Here is a 21,259-nt window from a genome sequence, read left to right on the forward strand (position 1 = left end):
GAGCTAAGTTTCATTAAAATTTATTGGTGACCTGTCATTTATTCACCCATCTGCTAATTAAATAACTCATTCATTTTTGTATTTCCTCACTCAACAATGACAGTTGTATTGGTTAGCTGAGGATAAGTATTGATATTCCATTGGTCCTGAGAGCCTTCCTGTCACTTCTAAACAATCTATTCTAGTTCTCGGCACACAGTAGAGTTAGTTGCTTAACAACTAGTTTCTGTTTGTGATGATGGTTATAGTAGTGATTTGATCTGATCACAGTTATCCCAAGTCCTCTCTTTTTTTGATCACTGGTAGCTTTGGAAGCATTTGTTTTTTTTCCCCACACATTTCCACTTGTTTTGAAGTTGAGTCTGGTCATGTGGTTCAGTCTGGCCAATGAAATGTGAGCAGAGATGCAGCATGCTATGTTTGAGAGAATGTGTTGAAAACCAGTGTGTGATTGGTGTGAGCATACACTTAGATGGAGCCTCTAGCAGTCTGGGTCTACCCACCCAAACCTGTCTTGAGCATGAAGCTCAAGAAACAGATACAGTTCTGTTATGCCAAGCAACTGAAATCTTGGGGCTGTTTGTTACTACAGCATGATCTATCACATCCTGACTATTTGAGCATTTATCATCCCTGCTATTTCTTAAAGAGGTAAGATGTAAAAAGCCAACTGTACCTTGGGCAGACCTATAGGAAGGACATGAATCTTGAACAAAGCAGAAGGAAAGCACCTTCCATTGCAGCCTCCATTTCTACCCTAGCCTCCACATTTGGTCTCCAAAATAGATCCTTAGGGTTGATTTTACTATTTTCATTTAACAAATAAAGAAACCTGCATTTACAGATGTTTAGGAACTTGAGAAAGTCACACAGCTGATAAGTGCTACAACCAAGTCTCAAATCTAAAACTATTTGAAAACCCATTTTCAGTGACAACCTCCCCAGCAGTGAGAAATTACAACCCGTGACCTATGGGCAGAAAACTCTAGGATGACTACAGAATCAATGCCAACATGCCCTGGAGAAGCCATTACCTTGTTCTCCTTCATTAATGCCTCTTCCACTGCCTGGCGACTGTATTCTCCAATGTACCATTCGTTGTGCTGGACATCCTGCAGTACAGGTGAAATGGTGAATGCTTTAGGGTCAACGGGAAGGACTGTTAATTAAAGTTTACTTTTGTTCCACTAGTGCAAATCATGGGGCTTCCCAGGTGGCACAGTGGTAAAGAACCTGCCTGCCAATGCAGGAGATGCCAGCGACGTGGTTTCTATCCCTGGTTGGGAAGAGCCCCTAGAGTAGGAAATGGTAACCCACTCCAGTATTGTCTGGAAAATTCCACGGACAGAGGACAGTCGGATATGACTGAGTGATGGAACACAGTCATATCAGTGACCAATCACAGTTGAATTTATAGCAAATATGCAGTAAAAAAACATCAGTGACCGATCATAGTTGAATTTATAGCAAATATGCAGTAAAAAACTGCCTATCCTTGCTCTTGAGATGGACACAGACAAAGTAACAGCAGTTTAGGAATTATAAAATTGACATAACAGATCTGTCATTGAAAGTAACCAGAAACGTTACTCCATCTACTGAGAAAGGTGTCTTGGCACCAAACTCGAAATGGATAACAAACCTTTTATCATCAATGCTTTCTGAACTTGCACCTGCTGAAGCTTATTGAGGTGAGTGTATGTTATTTTTGATCCCTATGAGGCCCTAGTCACCATAAAAATAGCAGGGGAGGGAAAGATAGGTGTAGATTGAGAGCATCTTTAAAACTTTTTTTAAATTAATTTTTAAATTTTTATTAAAATTTTTTTTATTCATTCATTTATTTATTTTTGGCTGCACTGGGTCTTTGTTGCTGCATGGACTTTCTCTAGTTACAGCGTGCAGAGGCTACACTCTAGTTGCAGTTTGAAAGCTTCTCATTGTGGTGGCTTCTCGTTGCAGAGCATAGGCTCTAGGGCACGCTGGCTTCAGTAGCTGTGGCACATGGACTTGGCTGCCCTGTGGCATGTGGAATCCTCCCGGACCAGGGATCGAACCCATGTCTCCTGCATTGGCAGGTGAACTCTCAACCACTCTACTACCAGGGAAGTCCTGAGAGCATCTTTATGTCAATTGCCTAAACTCACCTGTGGTAGGACTGGGATTTGAACCCTGGTCTGTCTGGCTTTCTCTCTGTGCCAAGGTATCATATTTATACAAATTTATTTCTTTTGATTATAAAATCGACCACATCAGACAGGAGGTAGGGCAGTCAGGGAGATGTACCATGGATCTGCAATTCCTTTACTGAGTTCCAAGGATAATAATATTAAATAACCCTTTCCATGAGTCCAACATCTCCAAGGCCCTCCCTCATTCTTATCCCAGTCCGTGGCCACAAGAATCCTGTAGGACAGATGTTGTTAGGACAGTGGAGGCTCAGGAAGTCAACTTCTGTTCCATGTGGCAAGAACTAGGGCTTTGACATCAAATCTTTGGTTTTCAAAATCCCTGGTCCTCCCAGCACAAACCTGATCTTGCAATGATGGGTTCACCAAGCACATGAGCATCACTGGGAAAGGCATGGGCTAGCTTCCCCCCCAACTCTACCCCCTCACTTCTTGCCCCCACCAGATCTGAGGACGGGGGCCTGGCCAGCCAGCTGTGCTCGCTCTTGTCTGGACACACATGGTTTCAGGGCTTGACATGAGCTAGCCCTGCTGCCTGGAATCTGTTTAGGCTCCTCACTCCTCCTCCTCCCTGGTTCTGCCATTGTCTTCCATCAAGCTTGGGGGCAGAGTCACCTCTTACTTGAGGCATCCTTTGGAATGAATCCCTTTACCTAGTCCCTACTGCCAGGGGTGGGTGTGTGCTGGAAGGTCCAGAGGTAGGAACTGCTCCCCTTCAGCAAAGTCAGGTACCAGGTTCCAGAACAAAGGGCAGCCCAGAACCCCACTTCCCTGTGGGAGAGGGAGCTCTCTGTGCTGAGAAAGGTCTGCTGCTTCTGGGGAGCTTCTCTGCCAGCCTGGGAGCCTGGCAGGGCTCAGTCACGCTGTGTTGCTTCTACTCTGATTTTGTTAGTCGAAGCTGGAGCTACTTCTTCCCTAGTAGCTCAGTTGGTAAAGAATCTGCCTGCAATGCAGGAAACCCCAGTTCAATTCCTGGGTTGGGAAGACCCCTGGAGAAGGATAGGCTACCCACTCCAATGTTCTTGGGCTTCCCTGGTGGCTCAGTTGGTAAAGAATCCTGCAGTGTGGGAGACCTGGGTTTGATTCCTGGGTTGGGAAGATCCCCTGGAGAAGGGAACGGCTATTAGAGATTTCATAACTCTGTAGTTCTCCAGGCGTGATCATGAGTGTGAGCTGGCGTGTTTAGGTGCTGTTCAAACAGTGTGAGGCAATTCTGAATGACCTGGAGGGAGAGATGGGCCCCTTTCACTTTTCTTTCCAGCCCTCTGAATAATCCAACAGGGGTGCTTCATTTTGGTGCTTAATATCACTATGACATTTCTTTTATTTTTTAAAATATCTAGATTTTTTAAATGGATGGATTGTATTTATTTATTTTTCATGTGTCTGTTCATTTATTTTTTGGCCATGCTGCACAGCATGTGGGACCCTAGTTCACTGACCAGAGCTCAAACCTGTGCCCCCTGTACTGGAAGTGCAGAGTCTTAAACCCTGGACCATGAGGGAAGTCTCTTGTTCTGGCATCCCTAATCTCTCCTTATGCTGAGGTCCATTAGTGAGTGATGGCATCCGACTATAATATAATAGCCTTGTTTTGTTTGAGCTAAAATGAATTTTTTTTAAAGCTGTGATAAAACCATGTGTGTGTGCTCAGTTGCTTCTGACTCTTTGTGACTCCTGGACAGAGGAGCCTGGTGGGCTACAGTCCATGGGATCTCATGGGCAAGAATACTGGAGTGAGTTGTCGCTTCCTACTTCAGGAGATATTCCTGTCGCAGGGATGGAATCCAAATCCCTTGCATCTCCTGCACTGGGAAGTAGATTCTTTACCACTGTGCCACCTGGGAAGCCCCTATACACAACATATGATTTACCATGTAACCACTTTCAAGTGTACAGTGCAATGACTTTGAGCACATTCATATGGCTTTGCAGCCATCACACTATTCCGCTCCAAAACATTTTCATCATACCAAACTGAAACACTCTACACGTTCAACAATAACTCCGCTGGTAACCACCATTCTGCTTTCTGGCTCTATGAATTTACTTATTCTATAAGTAGACTCTATACTGGTCTTTTTGTGTCTGGCTTATTTCACTTAGTGTTATGTTTTTAAGGTTCATCTATTTTGTAACACATCAGGATTTCATTCCTTTTTACAACTGAATAATGTTACTATATTTCATTTATCCATTTATTTGTTAATAAACATTTGGGCTCTTTATACTTCACAGCTATTATAAATAATGCTGCTGTCAACATGAGTGTACAAAAGTTTGTTCAAGTCCCTGCTTTCATTTCTTTGGGTGTATACCTAGAAGTAGAATGCCATGGTTAGTTTTAAGATTACTTTCTATGTATGTATGTAATACTGGTTTAATAGAGCAGTGATGTAAAATGAAAAAAAAAGTTAAAAGATATTACTAAGTATAACATTATTATAGATAATATACAGATAGGCCACAGATCATAAACATGCATTCAGATAGTTGAAATCAGGAAAGTCCTGGTTTAGTGCAAGCCTTTCCCATGCCTGAAGAATCCAGGTTCTGGGAGGGGTGTGATTTTTGGATAGATACCTAGGTAGGACTCTGGGATTCCAGTGCTTATGAAGATGATGAAAAGGAAGCCAGGTATGTAAGACGGGGCAATAGAAGAGCCATGCACAAACATTTCTATGCTCATACCACGTGCAAACTATGTGCAAAGTCAAACTTAAGAGTACGAGACTTCTTTTAGACTTAAGGTAAAAATTAACACTAAGTATAAGGACAACCAATGGCACTTGGAACATTGCAGGAATATGAGCAATTGTTCCAGTAGTCACGTGTGGATGTGAGAATTGGACTGTGAAGAAGGCTGAGCACTGAAGAATTGATGCTTTTAAGTGGAGTGTTGGAGAAGACTCTTGAGAGTCCCTTGGACAGCAAGCAGGTCAAACCAGTCCATCCTAAAGGAGATCAGTCCTGAATATTCATTGGAAGGACAGATGTGGAAGCTGAAATTCCAATATTTTGGCCACCTGATGCGAAGAACAGACTCTTTAGAAAAGACTTTGATGCTGGGAAAGATCTTCAATCTTCCCCAGGAAGATTGGTCCCCAGGAGAAGGGGACGACAGGAGATGAGATGGGTGGATGGCATCACCGATTCGATGGACATGAGTCTGAGCAATCTCCGGGAGCTGGTGATGGACAGGGAAGCCTGGCGTGCTGCAGTCCATGAGGTCACAAATAGTAGGACATGACTGAGCGACTGAACTGAACTGACTAGAGATATCCTATGTGCTCTGCTCCTGCTTAAAATCTTTTGCAAGCTCTGTTGCAGAACTCTTAGCCTATGAGGCTATGGAATGGAGACCCAGAAGGAACATGTCCTTCTGTGCCTTATCATGAAAGACTTTAAATTAATGTTGCAACGTGATGGAGGGAAGAGGGTAGAAACTAAAGAAAGTTTTATCCCCCCATATAGGTGAGTATAAGTACAGCACGGCCTGAGAAGAACTGGTTGTGGGAATGGAGAATATTTTAGAAAGAAAGCAGGAAATAGATGAAGGACAAGCAAGAATCCATCTACTATTACATCTGTTTGCATCTCTGCCCCTTTTTACATCTCCCCTGGGGCAGAGACCATAACTTCTAGCACTTTGTCTGGTATAGAGTAAGTGCTCAGTAAATGCTTGCTGAACGGTTCAAATGAAATGAGCATACAACTTGTGAATCTTTTGTTGGAGAAACAATTGCAATATGTAAATCTTCATCAATTGTAAAACTACTGAACAAGCAATACACATACAACACAGTTCTAAATATCTCTATTTTTTGGATTAACTTTTAAAAAGCACTTTTAGAATATGGAAATATACAAATTGCAAATTTTAGTGAAATGGCAAGATGCAATGTTATACAGTGAAATATTTTTAAAAATATTAACCCCCAATAATATATAGCCAGAAGGGGGAAATCTCAGCGCCAATCGTAATGATCTCCTTTTTAGGCATTGTTCAAGAAAGCTCTCTTTAGGTGCTGTGTGTGCATGGTCAGTTAGTTCAGTCGTGTCTGACTCTTTGTGATCCCATGGACTGTAGCCCACCAGGACCCTCTGTCCATGGGATTCTCCAGGCAAGAATACTGGAGAGGGTTGCCATTCCATTCTCCAGGGGATCTTCCCAACCCAGAGATCGAATCTGCATCTCCTGCATTGCAGGTGGATTCTTTACTGCTGAGCCACAAGGGAAGCCCCTATTTAGGTGCTAAGGTCATCTAGAAAAGTACCATAGGAAGTGTCTGTTTTACCTTGCCATCAGACCTTCTGGGGAAAGGTTTCTTCCTGCTTGTGATTTTATGAAGTAGTGGATTTTCCTGAGGGCCAGAGCCGGCTGGAGACTGACATCTCTGAGGAGCATAGGATGGCATGCTTTCTTTATGATCTGGGAAAAGTAAATTCACATTTAAATATGACTATGATGGAACCCATCACTCCCTCCGGTGTTTATGGCAACTTAGTCTCTACCACCATCATCTCACTCTTGAGAGCAGTCTCCTCAGGACTGTTCTCTTGTTTCAGATTTTGTCCCTGTCTCCCTAGGGCATCTGGAGTCACCTTCAAAAAATGTAATTCTGACTTTACTATACACGTGGTACACATCCTTCCATGATGATCTGGAAGAAAATGCAAATATTTAAACTTCTGTCAATAAAGTCCTGTATAATCTTCCTCTTCTTATTTCTTCATCCATCCTCTACTGTCCATGCTGTCCTGGCTGTAATGAACTTTGCTTAGTTTCTTAAACAAGTCAAGCTTGTTTCCAACTCAGAAAACAACATTTATTTTAAAATGCAAAAGAATAACTTTTTGTTTTAATGGATCATCTTTTATAACCTGAAATAATGACTAATAGACAAATTATGGTTACTCAGACTTGGGCACTTGGCAGATGCTTTACTAAAAATGAACAAAGTAAGCCTGTCACTTCATGGAAAACAACTGGCAGTATTTGTGGCCAAGTTTAAAATTAGACTTTTCAAGGGCAAACTGGAGTTTGGAAAAACTTGTATCTGCCACAGTGACTTAATAGCATATCCACAGTTGGACTTTTCTGATGAGATTGGAGGCATTACTTACAAATGTGATTTAAAAATATTATATAATAAAATATGTTAATGTGAGAAAGATCTGCTCACGTTTGTGAATCATTGTTTTCCAAGTGACTAATATATGATGCTACAAAATCATGTCTGGGTAAGAGTCTTTAAAAGGGAAGATAGACCAATGGATTTCATAGTAACAGAATACAAAAAATTCATTGAAAGGATTTTGATTTCACATGGCACCTAAGCTTTAAGATACTACTACTTTGTCAAGTTTTGATGTGGTGTATTCTCTAATTCAATAAAAATAACATATTTTCACTGTGTCATTCCAGTAAACCTAATAGAAATGAATTTCAAGAAATTAAGGTCACAAGGCAATATTAATAACCTCAGATATGCAGATGACACCACACTTATGGCCGAAAGTGAAGAAGAACTGAAGAGCCTCTTAATGAAAATGAAAGAGGAGAATGAAAAAGTTGGCTTAAAACTCAGCATTCAGAAAACTAAGATCATGGCATCTGGTTCCATCACTTCATGGGAAATAGATGGGGAAACAGTGGAGACAGTGACAGACTTTATTTTGGGGGACTCCAAAATCATTGCAAATTGTGACTGCAGCCATGAAATTAAAAGATGCTTGCTCCTTGGAAGAAAAGTTATGACCAACCTAGACAGCATATTAAAAAGCAGAGACATTACTTTGCCAACAAAGGACTGTCTAGTCAAGGCTATGGTTTTTCCAGTGTTCATGTATGGATGTGAGAGTTGAACTATAAATAAAGCTGAGTGCCAAAGAATTGATGCTTTTGAACTGTGGTGTTGGAGAAAATTCTTGAGAGTCCCTTGGAGAGCAAGGAGATCCAACCAGTCCATCCTAAAGGAAATCAATCCTGAGTGTTCATTGGAAGGACTGATGTTGAAGCAGAAACTCCAATACTTTGGCCACCTGATGTGAAGAGCTGACTCATTTGAAAAGACCCTGATGCTGGGAAAGATTGAAAGCAGGAGAAGGGGATGACAGAGGATGAGATGGTTGGCTGGCATCACTGACTCAATGGACATGAGTTTGAGTAAGCCCCAGGAGTTGGTGATGGACAGGGAGGCCTGGTGTGCTGCGATTCATGGGGTCACAAAGAGTCGGACATGACTGAGCGACTGAACTGAACTGACTGAGGGTCACAAGGAAGAAGTCAGTTGTTAGAAGGAATGCTTAACAAAGATATTTATAAATATGTTAGTAATTTTAAGCAAGAATTAACTGTATAAAAATGACAAATCATTGAGAGCATGAAAACAGCATCATAATAAAATTCTGGACAATGATAACATATAAAATGGAAAAGGAGTTATTAATGTGAAGGCAGAATTATAAGTTATTTAGTCTTAATTCAGTCTAGAGAACATAAAAGTTATAATTCTGGTCAGTAGCTTAATAAGAACTTTGAAAGAATGGAATACTTTTCACACACTATGTTTTTTAAGGCAAGGTGCTAAATAAAACATTAGCAAACATTTATATGTGAGTTACCATAACCTTTAAGTTATATGTGTATTTATTCTGTTTCTTTTTTGTCATCAAAATGCCAGATTTGTCTGTAAGTTTACTAAGAAGAGCAGAGTACTCCTGAAACACTGAAAGGTCCATTTTGAGGATTCCAAGGATTGTGACTTTTAATGTGGAGTCTGAGAATATAGGGAATACATGTGTCAAATGTTTGTTGTAGAAAAGCATTTGGTCACTTAAAGCTTAAATTACATTGATCATGGTAAGTTAATTTCACTCACCAACTTACAACTACAAATAGGAATAATGATAAAGACATCTGTCTTTTCCAATTTTATTTTATAAGGCTAAAACTCTACTTTCAGACGCACTGCAGAATCCACCATCAGAACAAAAGCACCTTATGTTTTCTGTATTGTTGAAAAGAAGATATGAACTTCAGAGTTTTAAAATTCGAGCATGCTATTTGTTTATTTAGCTAAATACTGAAGGTAAGCAAGAATAGAATTTGAATGTATATATAACTTTCTAGAAAGAGAAAAGGGAATAAAAAAGAGATGAATTCAAGATATGGCAGGAAAAAACCCAAAAATCAATAAAAAGGGCAAGTAGGAGGCACAACATAATATAAAAATTGATTAAAAAATTAGTAATTACAATAAATATCAATGGTTTAAATTTTGCATTTAAAAACCAGATGCTTATTGGTTTAAAAAATCCAGTTCTGTGCTAATTACGTATCTGAAATATGACACAGAGAGATCATTAATGAAAGAAAGCAGAACCAAGCAAATCCTAACCAAGAGAGAGCTAAAAGAGCTATGGAAATATTTTAAAAAATGACTTTACCAATAGTATTTTAAATTTTAATGCAGCAGTACAAGAAGACGTATTATTTAAATAGCCATAACTATCTTTTCAACATGGATCGAAACAGTGAGAACGTTCTTGAGGGAAGAAAATAACTGTTATCAGCATTTCCTATCATTTTGTGTAGCATACATGTGTTCAGTGATTATGAATTTTTCATGATATTGTGGCAACTGATTTATTGTATTTCAACTCTGAGGGCCTTGCTTGAATATTTAAGAATCCTACTTGAAAAAGAGCATTCCGAAACAGCTCTGTGCATCTGTTGTCTATTTAGAGAATGAGTTAAACAAAACAAACAAACAAAACAGCTTTGCCATGTAATTTCACCAGAAGTCCTGGATGGATCTTTGCTTAATAAATGAGTGAAATTCCCAGTATGTAGTTCCACTACAAGAATTTAGTTGACTTTGTTCTAAAGTAATGGTGGTAATCTTCGGAAAGTTTTACATAAAACATTGCGTTTGAGTTTTATAATCCCAGGAAATAGGACTCTCCTACCTGGAGAATGGAGAGTCACATTAATAAACAGATTGAGGACTCCTCTGATGGTCCAGTGGCTAAGACTCTGGTCCCAGTACAGGAGACTAGGGTTCGATCCCTGGTCAGGAAACTATGTGCTGCAACTAAGAGTTCAGTGTGTGTGTGTGTGTGTGTGTGTGTGTGTGCGTGCATGCGCTCAGTCATGTCCAACTCTCCTCTCTACGACCCATGGACTGTAGCCTGCCAGGCTCCTCTGTTTATGAGATTTCCCAGGCAAGAATACCATTTCCTTCTCTAGGGGATCTTCCTGACCCAGGGATCAAACCCAAGTCTCCTGTGTCCCCTGCAAGAGTTCCCATGCCCCTACTAAAGATCCTGCCTGCCACAAGAAGACTGAAGATCCTGTGTGCCACAGCTAAGACCACAACGATTTTAGCAACCAAATAAATAAGTAAATATATATATATATATTTAATAAAGAGATTGACACAGTAAATGGAAGAACATTGGTGATAATATGTGTAGGTGGTCAAGAAAATTAGGATAGTCTAATGAAAATGGTATGGATAAAACATAGTTATCATACCGATATCAATAATTACTAATATTTAAAAGCTGATATCAATAGAACCATACTGATATCAACACTGGTGGAACCATATTGATATGAATAATTACTAATATTTAAAAATGCTTATGTATATAAATCTCTTAGCACAGAGCCTGATTCATACTAGTCACTCAGTGAATGCTACTACTAATGTTAAAGTGTTAATAAAGAAACAGCTCTAGAGCTTTTCTTGAAACTTATAATAAAACCATTTTATTTTAAGCAGCTCTCCATACCTATTTATTAGCAAATTTTAACTTTCAGTTCAGTTCAGTCGCTCAGTCATGTCCGACTCTTTGCAACCCCATGAGCCGCAGCACGCCAGGCCTCCCTGACCATCACCAACTCCTGGAGTTTACCAAACTCATGTCCATTGAGTCAGTGATGCCATCTAACCATGTCATCCTCTGTCATCCCCTTCTCCTGCCTTCAATCTTTCCCAACATCAGGGTCTTTTCAAATGAGTCAGCTCTTCACATCAGGTGGCTAAAGTATTGGAGTTTCAGCTTAAGCATCAGTCCTTTCAATGAACACCCAGGACTGATGTCCTTTAGGATGGACTGGTTGGATCTCCTTGCAGTCCAAGGGACTCTCAAGAGTCTTCTCCAACACCACAGTTCAAAAGCATCAATTCTTCTGCACTCAGCTTTTTCTATAGTCCAACTCTCACATCCATACATGACTACTGGAAAAACCATAGCCTTGACTAGACGGACCTTTGTTGACAAAGTAATGTCTCTATTTTAACTTTACTCCATATAAAATTTAACAAAAAATTTCTAAGAAAAGAGTCATATAGACAAAAAATTTATAAAATGCACATAGGAAAAGAAATTAGTGGACAAAAACTGAAATGAAGAAAAGAAATCACCCAACATCTCAAAAGTGAATATTTTCCCCAAACTTTCTGGTTTCTCTTCCAATATATCAAGATAATTTTCTTTATTGCCCGGAGATCCATCTACTTAGGCTCCCAGTAGTTTAGCTTGAATTTATTTATCAGAAAATTGAGAAAAACTTATTTATTAACTAGTAACTGAACAGTCAAGAATAACTGTAAATGGGCATATGGTAGAACTGACATATATACACTACCATGTATCAAATAGATAGCCAATGGGAAGCTGCTGTACAGCACAGGGATCTCAGCTCGGTGCTCTGTGGTGATCTAGAGGAGTGGGCTAGGGGGGTGGAGGGGAAGCCCAGGAGGGAGGGGATGTATGTAAACATATAGCTGATCCACATTGTTGTATAGCAGAAAGTAACAATGTTGTAAACCAATTATACTCCTTAAAACTAAATAAATAAAATAAAGGACCATCCTTAAAAAGAAGTATAACTGTATATTTTCAAAGTCTTTTCTCATTTGTTAAATTGGGATGATGATACCTACCTTGATGGAGAAGTAGGTTTCAGTCTTCTACATGTGGAACACTGTCTCCCTCACCTGAGACATCCAACTTAAAACTAGCAAACTTTAGAGAGCCCACTAGACTCAGAGCTCTACGCGTGCCTGGATTGTGTATTGTTTTCTGTGCACCTAATTTCTGCCAAGCACTGGTGACCCAAGGGTGTATTTTTACCCCAGAAAGAATCACTGAACAAATTGATGGAAAAGTTCAAGCACTGGTCAGTTAAAGGATGAGGCTGTTTCTATTCTGTATTCTTAAGGCCCAGCCCAATTTGGGGCATAAACCACGTGCATGGTGGATATTTGTTGCCCAAAAGAGGAATTAATGGTGTTTGAAGGCATTGGAGACAAAAACATTTCCCTGTCCATCCCAGGATGTTTCTTTATGCAAACCTGTTTCTTCTCAGATGAGTAGAGAACAGTCTACATGACCCCAGTATGAATGATACACTCCCAGTCAGAGGATGCTTGACTGGACTCATGTCTTTGAAGGCTTTCCACTTCACTAACACCACTTTTCCATTCTTCAGCTGCTCTTTATTTCTTTATGTGTTCAAGATTTTGTCTTTCAAGTCAAGACTCTGGATTCCTCTTTAATCTATGATTCTGCTTCTCCATCTCTGTGATAATTCCAGTTTCAAAACCCCCATCTGTAAAGGCTTTCCTGGCCCATTCAGCCCCTGGACCTTCCACCTGGATCTTACAGGTCTTTATTTTCATACACCAAGATCTGGCCTCCAAGACTGCTGTTTCTGTCATTCAATTTCTAGGAATTGAGCCATGTGGCCACCCTCCTTTAGAAAAGGAGTCCTCTCTTGGGAAACTCTTATTAGGGATGCGTACATCTGGGGATATGAGTTTTCTATATTGGTTTCCCCATGTAAGGTCCAGATGGTGCAGGGCAAAGAGAAATAAGGACATGATGGAGGCTATGGAGGAATCTCTTGGTCTCACTGGATCAGTTAGGGAGAGAATCACTGGAGAAGGAAAGGAAATGCAAAAAAGAAGGAAGGATATTAAAATGTGTCAGTTGCCTACAATGTGCTAAGCAGAGGGCTGTGTGTGTGTGTGTGCATATGTGTGTGTGCGTGTGTGTGTGTGTGTATGTGTGTGTGTGTGTATTAACCCTGTTAATAGTATTTGAATTTTCAAAGAGGCAGAAGTGGGACCCTGTGAGTTAATATCATTATTTTAATTTTATGGATGGAGGAGCGTGAAGCTCAAAGAGGCAGAAGTGGGATCAAGGTCAGCAGAGCCCTCAGTCTTTCCACCCTATCCCATGGAGTCCAGCCACCATTCTGTGGCTCAGCAGGGAAAGATCGAAAGATTAGGCCTGAACACAGAATCTCTATGGCATAGGGAGTGAAGAAAGAAAGATAAAAGAACATGACATATCTAGTTTGGGCCAAATAATACTAACAATACCAAATAATACTAACAATACCAAATAATACTAACAATACTAACAATACCAATACTAACAATAAGTAATATAACACTATATTTATAGGCTACTTTTGACATCTCCATGGACATGGTATCCTTCTGATTTTTATCTTTTCAAGGAATTAGTAATAGAGGTTGGTTTTTATTTTCTCTATTTCACAGATTCTTTTTAAGATAAATATATTTTGCAACCAGTGGAATGACAAAAACTAAAAGTTTGTCAAGGAACAAATGTTGGAGAGGATAGGAAACAATGGGCTCTCATAAGCTGTTGTTCAAACAAAGTGATATGTCTAATTTGGAAAACACATCTAGGGTTGGGCTTCCCTGATGGTTCAGTGGTAAAGAATCCTCCTGCAATGCAGGAGATATCGTTCGATCCCTGGGTCAGGAAGATCCCCTGGAGAAGAAAGTGGAAAGCCACTCCAGTGTTCTTACTTGAGAAATCCCTGGTGGGCTATAGCCCATAGGATCGCAAGAGTTGGAGATGACTTAGCAACTAAGCTACCAGAATGTAGTGTCACTGAAGAGAGGAATATTCTAAGACGTAGCCATTTCCCTCTTAAAAAGAGAACTTATCCTATTATGTACTTGGAAAAATAGGTACATATTACATACAAGGGAAGACATCTACAATATTGCTTACAACTAATGTCCATAAGAGGAAAAAACTAGAAACCACCTAAGTTATCATATTTAATTGAGGATAAAATTTATGTGATATTAACACAATACAATGCCACACATCAATGAAAACCAGAGAATTAACACCTACATGCATCAGCTGAGGGACTCTTAGTTTCACAAAAGCTAATTCATGGTGCAGGAATATCAATAATGTCATGACTTACCCACTTATTTTATAATTCTTAAGTAAAGTGTTCTTACCTCGGTTTTGCACAGTCGGGTTGCGTGTCATGAATGAAGAGCTAAAGGAAATATTACAATTGAAAGAATGTTAGTACTTTCTACTTTAGCTGGGTCAGTACTCATGGTCTAAGTCATATTTACAGAGCACTTTAGAGTTTACTGGATGAGTTAGAAGAATCATCTGTTTTGTAAGGTGTAGGAGGCTGGTTCCTTCCTTTCTCAAGACAGACTGACATTAGATGTGGAACAAATTGACTGACTCACATGTGTTCTTTCCATGTCACTTCAATGAGCATGCATCGTAATCCTTTACTTTTGGAAGCCATGACTTCAGACTTGCCTCGTAGATACAGTCACTGGAGAAGACACTACAGCTCCTACTCTGTAGTATTAATAATTGCTTACTAATTCAGGGTGAGTAGTGCATAGCAAGGAAGAAAGGCATAGAGATTATTTCATTTTCTCTTAAAATGTGAGCTAGGTAAGAAAACTGTGTGTAAAGGAAGGAAATCCATAAAGAAAAAAAGGATTATAAAAATATAATAAAGACAATGAAATAATATGCATTTCTTTTTTTTTTTTTTCTCTAATTTTATTTTTTAAACTTTACATAATTGTATTAGTTTTGCCAAATATCAAAATGAATCCGCCACAGGTATACATTTCTAAACACAGTAACAATGTTACCAAGACTGTTTATCAACAGCTTTAGTTTAGCACTTAATGTTTAGCTTTGGGTGACAGAGCTAATCTTCTGATTCATTTTGTATTGTGGTCAGCATCATCATTATAAACTCTAGGTGTTGCTGAAGTTAAATCTAGTTACTTGGAGCATGCTCTATGCTACAATCGTGCAATTGAACAAAGGCTCTGGGTTAATTCAGCGAAATTCATCCCTTTACCAGCAGCAATGAAATCAACTGAATACATATATGGTTTTTGTTATTTCCATGGAAGCCTGGAGTCTTACGACTTGCTTCGCAAACAGAAATGCCATTGGATCACTGAACTGCCACATTGTGCTGTCATCACTAGTCAGGCTTCTTTTGCTATCTAAGCCTTCGATTCACCATTAAGTTTGTTATATTTCCCTAGACATTTTGTTAAATGTCTAGGGAAAAAATCATAGAGGGCTTCCCTGATTCTTATCCAGGCAGTGGATAAGAATCTGCCTGTCAATGCTGGGGACACTGATTCCATCTCTGGTCCAAGAAGATTCTACATGCCTCAGAGCAACTAAAGCCCGTGCACTGGAACTATTGAGCCTGTGCTCTGGAGCCTGGGCATCGCAACTACTGAAGCCTGCATGCCTAGAGCCCACGCCCCACAACAAGAGAAGCCGCTGCAGTGAGAAGCCCATGCAGCACAACGAAGAGTAGCCTCCGCTCACGGCAACTAGACAAAGCCCGCACATAGCAACAGAGATCCAGTGCAATCAAAAATATATAGAACTATTGGCTTCCCTGGTGGCTCAGTGGTCAAGAATCTTCCTGCCAATGCAGGAGACACAGGTTTGATCCCTGGGTCGGGAAGATCCTCTGAAGAAGGAAATGGCAACCCACTCCAGTATTCTTGCCTGGGAAATCTGATAAACAGAAGAGCCTGGCGGGCTACAGTCCATGGGGTTGCAAAAATGCTGGACTGGACTCAGCAACTGTATATACTATATTAATTTAAAAATCTTCAATAGCAAAATTTCACTGCCCTAATTTTTCAAGATTTTTAGAAAATGTTGAAAAAAGAGTAAAATCCTCTGAAGATATTCTAGGTTTCAAGTACAAAGTTTATAAAAAAAAAAAAAAAAAAACACTTGAACTAAAACAGAAATGATAATTCTTTCATTTTATAAATACCAATTGAGTGCTTACTAAGTACATTGTATGTTTTGGGAGATATCGAAGGAATAAGACATGGCTTCTGCCCTGAAGCAGCTTAGTTTTTGAAAGGAAGACATAATTATACCACGATCACAATATGGGGTAAACAGCACCATAGAGGTGAGCACAGAAAAAGAGTGTCACTTAATCTAGACAAAATTGGTTTGGTTCTCAAGTTGTCCTGGGAGCTAGGGAAATGGACAGATTCAAGACGTATTATGAGTTGAGATTTGAGAATTTAGGGGGCTGTTAATAAACAGGATGGGAAGAGTGAAGATGGGGAAGAGAGTATACGATTTATTGAGGTGAGAAAGGTTGTAAGAGGGTAGAGTGGGTCTGGAAATGAAAGTATAAATCAGGAGTTCAGTTTCCAACACTGAGTTTGAGACATGTGTCACTGATTCAAGGAAAACTGCTCATTGGGTAACTGGATGTGGGGCTGGGGCTAAAAAGGGTGATTGGGCAGAAGACAGAGATTTAGTAATGATCAATATAGAGTTGACATTTGACACCATGAGGATGGATAAACTGCCTATACTCTTACCAAGAGGAAAAAGGTCCTCAGAAAGATCTGAGGAATACCAATATTTAGAGGTCAGTTTGGGAAAAAGGAGACTTAGAAGATGCAGTCAGTTAAGAGAAAAAGAAAAATCAGGAGTGAGTAAGTGAATGAAAGTCACTCAAGCATGTCCGACTCTTGGAACCCCATGGACTGTAGCCTGCCAGACTCCTCTGTCCATGGGATTCAAAGAATACTTGAGTGGGTTGCCATTTCCTTCTCCAGGGGATCTTCCCTACCCAGGAATCGAACCCAAGTCTCCAAATTGCAGGCAGATTCTTTACCAAGCTATGAGGGAAGCCCCTCAAATCAGGAGATGTTGTTCACACAAACACACAGAAGAAGCCAAGCCACATTAAACAACAACTAATGCAGATGTGGGTCCAACTGAAATCTCATGATCTTTTGACTATAATATGATTTTTTGTTTCCTTTTAGACGAGTACATTAGAAAGGGTATCCATGTGTTGTATGGGCAAGGGTTTTGTGTCAGATCGGGCCTTAAACAGAAAATAGTCTAATAAGAGAATGAAGCTGTAGAACTAATGCCCACACACCAAAGAGTGAGAACAAAGTCACCAAAGGTGTGAAATAGCACACAAAAGTGATGGCGGGGAAGGGAATGGAGGGTGGAGACCATGCCCCTGACATACAGGGCCTGGCAATGGCATTGGGAGCTGGTGGGTAGTGGGCGCGTGGGCATGTTGAATAGGTCTGGCCCTGCTCTCAACTTCACATGGAAGATGAGAGGTGATGCCCAAGGCCACATGGTTTGTTCGTTCTTCCGCATTCCCCAGAGGGAATACATGAGGCCCAGGGAGGCTGAGTCCCTTACTGCTGAAACCAAGTCCAGCTCCACTCTTCAGTAACCCATCGCATCTACACTGATTTGAATCAGTGTAAAATTCAACTTCAATCCACTTCCACTTCTGCATGTAGATGTGATGGGTTCCTGAAGAGTGGAGCTGGACTTGATTTCAGCAGTAAGGGACTCAGCCTCCCTGGGCCTCATGTTTTCCCTCTGGGGAATGGAGAAGAACTACTTCCTGGATTCAGGGTGGCTTTGAGCTGGGGTCTGCTGAACAAAGAGAAGTTTCCCAAATAGGGAGATGGCAGAGAGAGGGAAATGTGAGGCGTGGTGGGGAAATGTTGTAGGAAGAGGAGTAGCACTTTAAATGTCCTTTGTTGGCAGTAGTGGAGAGTGGCCTGGACGGAGCTGGAGCCACTGGCCAGACTGCGGACAGGAGGGCCTGGTAGCACTAATTTTAGAGACTGGGGATGTTAAGGAAGCTACTACTAATGTGACCTCAGCCAATGAGTCACCAGCCTTATTAGCCTCGTCGACTTTTCTGTTGGGATGACAGTTGTCACAATAACCTAATCAGGCAAGTATTTACTCAGATAATGGCATTTTCAACCCCTGCTCATTTATAAAGTGCTGTTCCAAAGTGAGTGTCAGCTTCTGTGCAGTCATCCGCTGAGACTGGTTAGAAATGTCAACTTTTCTTCCCAGGTTGATTAGCTGCCATTCCAGTTAATCCTGCCTAGTGAATACCCGTTTCTTCAAATATTGTCTCTAACGCACAATCAGTCACTTATAAAGTCAAGAAGAACAATACCTGTAGCTGAAAAAAGACTTCTACCCCATGGCCAGTTTAAATCCTATTAACTTCAACAACAACTATGATTCACTGGCTTCCTTGGGACCTTGTCACTGGGCTTCATTATTGAAGGCCAGAGAGTCTTTTTCAGGAGACCCCGTGAGTCGTTATCCCAGGCAACACAGGGCTGACCCCACGCTGGGACCCAGCCAGGGATTCCTGGCTCCTTACCTGGCAACGGCAAGAGGAATCTCTTGAGGACTTTGGTTTTGTGGCAGATGAGGTGCTTCAGGCTTCATCTGGTGATAAGGAACTGTGTAAAGGCATCACAGAATTTGGTCAGGTTGTAAAAGCAAAATGATTAGGGGCCATTAGAGGTCTTTTGAAATGGCTGTAATTTCATCCAAGTAATCTCTATTGTTAAGAGTGAGCAGTTGGTGGTTAGTGGAAACTGTAACCCATATATTCTGCAAAACCCTGGGTCCAGGGAGTAGCTTGTCCTTGAGGCTATAAAAATTGCTTTAATGTTGAATAGTCAATATTGTCAAAAATATTAAATCTAGAACTCATTCTTAAACTTCCACCAAATATAGAATATTGCATTAGAAGGCATTTGGTATTGGACAGGCTTGAAGTGGAAGTGGGTTGAAGTTGAATTCTGCATTTAGATGAAATTGTACATAGAAACATAAGCAAACATGTTGAACTTAAGAACCGTTTAGAGAAATGTAGGTTATGGGGATGCTGGATGCTTGCCCATGCACACCTGAATTCTCCTGTCTCTCCTGTGATAAGGTAGGAGAGCTCCCAGGATTCTGGTGTAGACCAGTGGTTCCTGCCTGGTTCCCACCAGACATGCATTTTCTCAGTTATTCCTCTTTGATCTTCAAGTTTTGAAAAGTTGTGCCAACCATAGGACCCAGACTTATTTAGTAATTACATATGTCATTTGTATTACTGGGCTTCCCTGATAGCTCAGTTGATAAAGAATCTGCCTGTAATGCAGGAGACCCCGGTTCGATTCTTGGGTCAGGAAGATCCACTGGAGAAGGGATGGGTTACCCACTCCAGTATTCTTGGGCTTTCCTTGTGGCTCAGCTGGTAAAGAATCCACCTGCAATGCGAGAGACCTGGGTTTGAACCCTGGGTTGGGAAGATCCCCTGGAGAAGGAAAAGGCTACCCACTCCAGTATTCTGGCCTGGAGAATTCTGTGGACTGTATAGTTCATGAGGTTGCAAAGAGTCAGACATTACTGAGCGACTTTTGCTTCATTGGTATTATCACTTTTTATTTCCTTTTAATCCTGGATGGATTTTAACCAGCCATCCAGAATTACCAAGGTCATATAATAAAACAATGATAGGAAAGCCCATAAAACACTCTTCTAGTTGCAGTTGTAAGTAATAAAGTTAAGGAAGCATAAACATTGACATGTCTTAATTTTGGTTGTTCCTCTGTGCTGTGTCCAAGGTTGATCACAAACTGGACACCTTTGATTGAAGGACCATAATTACTAAAAATGTGATTGGAGTCAGTGACTGGTCCACTAGTCACACATCCCATAACATCATTTCAGGTCATCAACAGCTACCCCCGTGAGTTGGCCAATGTCACATTGCGCGTTGATAAATCACTGAAGCCTGAGGCAACAGCTCCTGAACGTTTCAGTTAGAATGCTGAGCTTTATTGAGGAAACAGGCACAGTTTCCTTTAGGTTTTAAAATTATTTAGCATTCCCAACAGACCCCTACTCCTCCATCAGAAACTCTTGGTTAGGACCCGCTCAAGTGTAACTTCCTCAATATAAAATGAGAAGACTTGGGACTCACAGAAGCAATGCAAGGTGTCCAAAACAAAACAGCTGGTGGTGAGTCTCTGAAATCTTAACCCAATGTTGGTTTGTCAAACTGTTTTTGACACAGGCTGGCTGTGTTAACTCATTGGGCCATAGTTCAGGCCCTTCGGCTTTGGACATAACTCTTCATTCTAAGTGAATGGTGAACAGTATCTCAAAGGTGGGCATGAAGGTATCACCAGATTAGCATCCTCCCAGCTAGCGAGTGAGTACTGAATTCCATGCTTCCACAATAGTGACACCAGCAGTGTGAATACATGTGTACATGTGCACGCACGAGGGCTGACATGTGTGTGAGTGACTGACATCAAGGATGGAGACACCCAGAGCTTCTGTGGAGCAGCAGGCTAGCAATATCCTTCCAAAATGTCGGGGAGTGACAGCGTGCCTCCTTGTCACTAGCCTGTAGCTGAAGAAAGAACTCCACCCCATGCCCAATTTAAATCATGCTGTTTAGATCACAGGACTCTTGAATAGACTCTGAGGTCCTGAATCCATCTAGATCATGTCATCATGCACACACACACACGTGCCTAAGGCCTGAAATAAGCAATCCTTTTTTTAAAAAAAGACTAATGCTATTAACCTGGAAATAGGACTTAGCCTAATAGTGTTAGAATAAGAAAACAAATATAAACAGTTCACCTTTCTCTGTTCCAAGGACCTGTATTGAATTAAAAAGAGAATATTATTGAGTGACTCTTAATGATCTAGGATTTTATATTATACTCTGTGTGTATTGGTTAGTAGAATTTGGGCAACATTTCTGTTAGCATAGATTTTTAAAAATCTGTGAATATGCCTCCAAAAGACTAAGAAAAAATAAAAATTTTATATTCTTTGTTTTATACTCTGAAGTAATAGGCAAATATACAGTCTGCTAA

The 21,259-nt window shown here is 40.5% G+C and overlaps 1 protein-coding gene across 3 annotated transcripts in view; it reads right to left on the reverse strand.

The window, feature by feature from the left end:
- The window catches only part of CLNK (cytokine dependent hematopoietic cell linker), a 220,744-nt gene that overhangs the window by 29,805 nt on the left and 169,680 nt on the right, over nt 1–21,259 (reverse strand). For all 3 annotated transcript variants that reach the window (XM_070791811.1, XM_019963100.2, XM_070791810.1), the window contains exons 13-17: nt 21,021–21,039; nt 18,751–18,832; nt 14,501–14,541; nt 6,488–6,621; nt 1,035–1,112 (exon numbers count right to left, since the gene is read on the reverse strand). In XM_070791811.1, the coding sequence (XP_070647912.1) occupies nt 1,035–1,112; nt 6,488–6,621; nt 14,501–14,541; nt 18,751–18,832; nt 21,021–21,039 (354 nt within the window). The remainder of the gene's footprint in view (nt 1–1,034; nt 1,113–6,487; nt 6,622–14,500; nt 14,542–18,750; nt 18,833–21,020; nt 21,040–21,259) is intronic.

This window comes from Bos indicus, chromosome 6 (assembly GCF_029378745.1).
Source record: "Bos indicus isolate NIAB-ARS_2022 breed Sahiwal x Tharparkar chromosome 6, NIAB-ARS_B.indTharparkar_mat_pri_1.0, whole genome shotgun sequence".
Classification (NCBI taxonomy): Eukaryota; Metazoa; Chordata; class Mammalia; order Artiodactyla; family Bovidae; genus Bos; species Bos indicus.